The 6,565-nt window shown below is 37.9% G+C and overlaps 1 protein-coding gene across 1 annotated transcript; it reads left to right on the forward strand.

Moving 5' to 3' along the window:
- Positions 1-1,146: 1,146 nt before the first annotated feature.
- Positions 1,147-5,610, forward strand: LOC106343626 (isocitrate lyase). The gene is made up of 5 exons (XM_013782891.1): positions 1,147-1,326; positions 1,434-1,840; positions 2,555-3,157; positions 4,238-4,830; positions 5,249-5,610. The coding sequence occupies exons 1-5, from the start codon at positions 1,297-1,299 to the stop codon at positions 5,344-5,346; spliced, it is 1,731 nt and encodes a 576-aa protein (XP_013638345.1). The 5' UTR covers positions 1,147-1,296; the 3' UTR covers positions 5,347-5,610.
- Positions 5,611-6,565: the final 955 nt, after the last annotated feature.

The raw sequence follows: 6,565 nt of genomic DNA on the forward strand, positions 1-6,565 counted from the left end.
CCGATCTGATGGTTAAAATAATATTTATAAATTATAAGCAAAACATCATATTTATAAATTATAAGCAAAACATCCCAGTTTTGTTACAAATACTCGAGTCTGGTTTAAGTTAAGATCAGAATTCCCGGTTTCTATTTGTTTTTTTTTTAATAAATTTTTTTCAGTAACCCGTTTCGTTTAAGTCAAGTCAAACTGTATAATTAGTCCTATTATTTTTATAAGCAAATACCAGAAAATGCCAACATCCAAATTGGAAAGATAGGATTGCCAAGTCGCATGCAATGTGCAAATCCATTCAAAGCAAGATAGGGTTTATCTTTTTTCCTCGGGAAACATAACTATTTGTTTTGAAACTTTTTTCCCACGTTAAAGGTACGATTTTAAAAAGTTTACCCATTTATACAATAAGTACCAGTATTTTTTTTTGGTAAAAGAAAAAGAACCCAAATAGCACTTAGAAAAATTTAACCGAATGAGAATGTTTAGTTCATATCTTCAAACATCAATATCGAATTTATTGAGACCTAGCAGCATGAATTAGCAATGGCTAGTCCAGATAGTGCATGGATCTAAGAGATTGAACTTGGATTTCACAAAGATGTAATATAATGTGTTTTATACGAAAAAGGAAGACTAATTTAACGTAAGAAATTTTTGTAAAATGTAGATCAGTTTTACCATAATGAGAATGGTAAAACTGATCTACATTTTGCAAGTTTATTGATCAAAAACGTGTGAGGTTGGTAAGAAGACACGTTTGAAGCAATTGTGCATGTATAGAATTCTCTGGAAGACTAATATAACGTAAGAAATTTTTGTTCTTTGTTAGTTAATTACACCCACTTTGCCGACAGATATACTCTTTCCGATGAAGTTTGTGATTATTGCTTAACTGATTATTAGATCATATGGCAACAAGAATATCTGACCGTAACTGTATCCTAAATCCTTGTGCAACTCTGGTTCGCACTAAACTATATACACTTCAGATTTGTTTTCTAGAATGAGATCAACAGAAAGAGACGATAAAGGATGTCTGATGATAATTCGGTTCTGCCATAATTATTCAAGTTTTGAGAAAACAAAAATTTAAGCCAACTAGAGAAAGACATATACACCAGCACAAGTAACTTTTTCAGTAAAATAGTTTTAAATACTTTATTTTAAAATATTTTTTTTAATTCAGAAACTAGTATATAAGGGGAAGAAAGGAAAGAAGAGCAACATGCTTGAAGTTTCTCTACTTTCATAAGTCCTTAAAAGAAAAATCATTTCCAATTCATAAAATTTGAAGCCATGGCTGCATCTTTCTCTGTCCCCTCTATGGTATAGCAACACTAAATCACCTCATCAATGTTCCGTTAAGATATTTTTAGTTATTTAATTATGTAGGTTAACAACATTGGCTAAGTCCATTGCGAATGATATATCAGATCATGGAAGAGGAAGGGAGATTCGAGGGGGAAGTTGCGGAAGTGCAGACTTGGTGGAGCTCAGAGAGGTTCAAGCTAACAAGGCGTCCTTACACGGCCCGTGACGTGGTGGCTCTACGTGGCCATCTCAAGCAAGGTTATGCTTCGAACGAGATGGCTAAGAAGCTGTGGAGAACGCTCAAGAGTCACCAAGCCAACGGCACGGCGTCTCGCACGTTTGGTGCCTTGGACCCTGTTCAGGTGACAATGATGGCTAAACATTTGGACACCATTTATGTCTCTGGTTGGCAGTGCTCGTCTACTCACACCTCCACTAACGAGCCTGGTCCGGATCTTGCTGACTATCCATACGATACCGTTCCTAACAAAGTCGAACATCTCTTCTTCGCTCAGCAGTACCATGACAGGTAATTTTGGTTACTAATAAAATATTGTATTGTAATTGACTATGGCTGATGGTATATAAGTTTCTTCACTATTACAACCTTGATATTTGCTGCATGCTATGGGAGTAAGTTCTTTTTTTTTTCTTTTTTTTTGAATACCAAATTATATTAAATTAAAACCCAATGGGCTATGGGAGTAAGTTCTGAACGTAGAAAATAGCGTGAAAATTTTCTCTCTGTTAGGTTAATGTAGTGTGAACTCTGGTCGCGGATAGCTCGTGTCAAAAATACTTAAGTAATTATATTTTATGGCTTTCGGTGTCTTGGTTACGAAATTGCTTCTTTCGAGGATTTACGTTGCCACGTCTTACGATAATTTGATCGTCTGTCAAACTATAGTTTATACACGTTGTAGTTGAGATCAAATTTACAATGTGAATTCTTGGAAATAAGATGATAGAATACTTATTTTCTTCGGTAAGGAAATATTAAATTTGGACCAATCGGCCTATTTAGCATTCAAAAATATATTAAGAGACCATTACCGAAATCAGTTATGGATAGTGTGAAGTGTTTTGATCGTTAGATTTGTAACGTTGCATGCAGCCTGTTTTAATCCCAAAAATACATTTTTAGACCATTAAATCCAATGGATAATGTTAGACATTTAGTTGTGTTTTATTAACACTAGGATAATAATTATCTAATTACAGCATCGATACGTCTCTCTCGCAGAAAACAGAGGGAGGCGAGAATGAGCATGAGCAGAGAAGAAAGAGCAAAAACTCCGTTTGTGGACTACTTGAAGCCCATCATCGCCGACGGAGACACCGGTTTCGGTGGCACTACCGCCACCGTCAAACTCTGTAAGCTCTTCGTCGAGAGAGGCGCAGCTGGGGTCCACATCGAGGACCAGTCGTCCGTCACCAAGAAGTGTGGCCACATGGCCGGAAAAGTCCTCGTGGCGGTAAGTGAACACATTAACCGCCTTGTCGCGGCTCGGCTCCAGTTCGATGTGATGGGCACAGAGACCGTTCTGGTCGCTAGAACGGATGCGGTGGCGGCTACTTTGATCCAGTCGAACATTGACTCGAGGGACCATCAGTTCATCCTCGGTGTCACTAACCCGAGCCTTAGAGGCAAGAGTTTGTCCTCGCTTCTGGCCGAGGGAATGGCTGTAGGCAAGAACGGTCCAGCGTTGCAAGCGATTGAGGATCAATGGCTTAGCTCAGCTCGTCTCATGACTTTCTCGGACGCTGTCGTGGAGGCTCTCAAGCGCATGAACCTAAGTGAGAATGAGAAGAGCCGGAGAGTGAACGAGTGGCTAAACCATGCAAGGTAATGAATAAGAATTTTAGTAGTACATCCGAAAATATCATATATCTTTGGTTAACTGTTGTAGACTTCTAGTTTGAAACTATTTATCAAAACTAACAATTTTACCCAAATTAAGAATTTGGTTTTGTGTAGGTTCTAGTTATGATAATCAAATAATGAAGCGGTAGTATTTAATCTCAAATACAAAATTTAGTTAGATTTAAGTTTACCAACTAAATAATTATTTTGGTGTGCTAGTTACAAAGTTAAGAACCGTCTCTTAAATAAAAGATATAAAAGCATCTTTAACCCTAAGACCATGATTATCGCTGCACGGTTTCATAGGTCGATTTTTAATTATTTTTTTTTGTTTTTGCTGATTAAAAACCAAAAAATTAGAAATCGAACCAATCGCGGGCCGCCACGTGTCAGTGGGGCCCGCGTACAGTGCAAGAATTGCATCAAAGTCGATCCTTATTTAACCTCTTCTATCACCGTTTTTAACACAAAAGGTGGGACCCCCAACTTAAAAACCCCACTTATATTCTCCGATAATTCTGCCCTAACTTAATTTTTTTTTTCTGATTTAAAAAAAAAAATATTAAAAACTAACCAATCGTGCGCCGTACGTGTCAGTGGGGTCCGCGAACAGTGCAAGAACCAAGCTCTTAGAGAAAGGGTTTAGAGCATGATTATTGGAGGGTTCTTTCTTAGTTTTTTTAGTTAAAAGTTAAGAGACGGGTTCTTATATTCCGCTAAGAACCTCACCTTAAGAACCCCGCAATAATCATGCTCTTAGGAGCCAACTCTTAAGTTTTTTGTGGGTTCCACCTCTTAAGAACCTTCTTAAGAGGTGGGGATAATCATGCTCTAAGAGCCGTCTCTTAACCAAAAAATGTTTTAAAAAAATGTCAAATCATGAGTTAAGAATCACAGGTAAGAGACCGGGGTTAATCATGCTCTTAAGGTTTTTCACAAACAATATTCGTATCTAATGGGCATATCTTATTCCTATTTATAAAGAAACTTTTCAATGTTGATGTTTATCAAAAGTACAGTCTTACACTAGCTAATGAAAATGAAACCCATTGGACTAATCAGGTACGAGAACTGCCTGTCAAACGAGCAAGGCCGAGAATTAGCAGCAAAACTCGGTGTGACTGATCTTTTCTGGGACTGGGACTTGCCCAGAACCAGAGAAGGATTCTACCGGTTCCAAGGCTCGGTCACAGCAGCCGTGGTCCGTGGCTGGGCCTTTGCACAGATAGCTGATCTCATCTGGATGGAAACCGCAAGCCCTGACCTCAACGAATGCACCCAATTCGCAGAAGGAGTCAAGTCCAAGACACCAGAGGTAATGCTCGCCTACAACCTCTCCCCATCCTTCAACTGGGACGCTTCTGGTATGACGGATCAGCAGATGATGGAGTTCATTCCACGAATCGCCAGGCTCGGTTATTGCTGGCAGTTTATAACCCTTGCGGGTTTCCATGCGGATGCTCTTGTGGTCGATACGTTTGCAAAGGATTACGCGAGGAGAGGGATGCTGGCTTATGTCGAGAGGATACAGAGAGAAGAGAGGAGCAATGGGGTTGACACATTGGCTCATCAGAAATGGTCAGGTGCTAATTACTATGATCGTTATCTTAAGACCGTCCAAGGTGGAATCTCCTCCACTGCAGCCATGGGCAAAGGTAATATTACTTTTTTTGTTTAATTTGCTCACACACTTTATAATAAATAAATTAGAGTTTGTGATGGGAAATAGTTATTTATAGTATGGGGAATTTGCACACCAATAGTTTTTGTTCAGTCTTAAGATCTTCCACTTCTTAGGATAAATAAAAGATGCTTACACATGTTACATATTTTTAGATCGCCCAATCATAATAATTCAGTTGTTGAAGATTCGTCCGGTTGGTCGAGACAAGTGATCTCTTCTATTGAACATATATAATAGTCACTGTAGATACTTAAAATGCCTTGATTAGTAAGAAAAAATCTGACTTTTACATAACATTATGCATGCAGTTACCGTTCGCTCGTTTCATTATGCATCCAAGTATAAGCTTTTTTTTTTCATTTCCTCAAATGATGTGTTTTGGCATGTAGGTGTTACTGAGGAACAATTCAAAGAGACCTGGACGAGGCCGGGAGCTGCTGGAATGGGCGAAGGGACTAGCCTTGTGGTGGCCAAGTCCAGAATGTAAGACAGACGTTCATTGCGGCGGAGCGGCCAAGGCGGTTCGGCATCTTCGCAGAAAAACTTGGAAACCACCTTATCTTTATTATATCTTTACTCGAGTAAAAGAAAAAGACATAATACTTGTATCTACGTTATTGTGTTCGCTTTCTTCTGCGTAATAATTGGGTTGAAAAGTTTGGGGCAATATTTACGGGGTTTGCTTCTTTGTATGGATATTTGGAATTTGGTGTTTTTGGCTTTCATTATAAAATGATTTCATATTATTATATTTGCTGTTCTGATTCGCTATAAAACCAGGTGAGGAATGTTTCAGCACTCTAAAAGGTACTACCGTTTTGTTTGGTCAAACCGGATAGTTTAATTACCACAATGTGAAAACTACATACCGATACGTACTTTTGGCTCTCAAAGTCAACTAGGGGCATAGTAATTAATGGCTCTATGATTGAGTCAGGAATAATGGGACTGAGCATGGCCATCGGTTAGATATCTTTTTCCTGCACAATACTTTCATTAAAACTTTAAGCTGTAACTTACAACAGGAGCACCAACGTCAACCCAAACTGCTCAAAAGATTGAGAAACTAAAGCTCCCAAATGGGAAAAACGGACCAAGCGTTAGGAATCTAGCGAATCAAACAGATCGCGGAACAAGAGTGGCTAAAGCGGATCGAACGGTACAAGTGTGGATCAAGCGGATCTATCAGTCCAAAACATATGTTTGAACGGTAAAAACACAAAAAATAGTGAACTTAATAAAAGAGAACTGCATATGCGGAGAAACTGCATTTCTCTCACTATACCGTTCAAAGCCTTAGACAATAATATCGAAAACGCTAAGACATGTTTGAATGGTAACAACAGAAAAAAGAATAGTGATCTTAATGAAAGAGAGCATACGCGGAGGAACTGTATTTCTCTTACTACACCGTTCAAAACCTTAGAAAATAATGTCAAAAACGCTAAAACAAACGACTTAATGGTTGCAGTGATTTTCTATCATCTTTTTCTATATATATATATATATATATATATATAATTAATATTTATTAATAAAAACTAGAGGGTTTTCCGGGCTACGTCCGGATTTTTCCTATAAAATTATTAAATTGAATTAAACTTGTGTATTTTTATTTTGAGATAGTAATTTCTGGTAAAATTGTATTGTAACTCTTTTTATATGTAAAGAGTAGTGCATCTAATTTTAAGAGAATGGTTATTGTT

Source organism: Brassica oleracea, chromosome C5 (genome assembly GCF_000695525.1).
Source record: "Brassica oleracea var. oleracea cultivar TO1000 chromosome C5, BOL, whole genome shotgun sequence".
Classification (NCBI taxonomy): Eukaryota; Viridiplantae; Streptophyta; class Magnoliopsida; order Brassicales; family Brassicaceae; genus Brassica; species Brassica oleracea.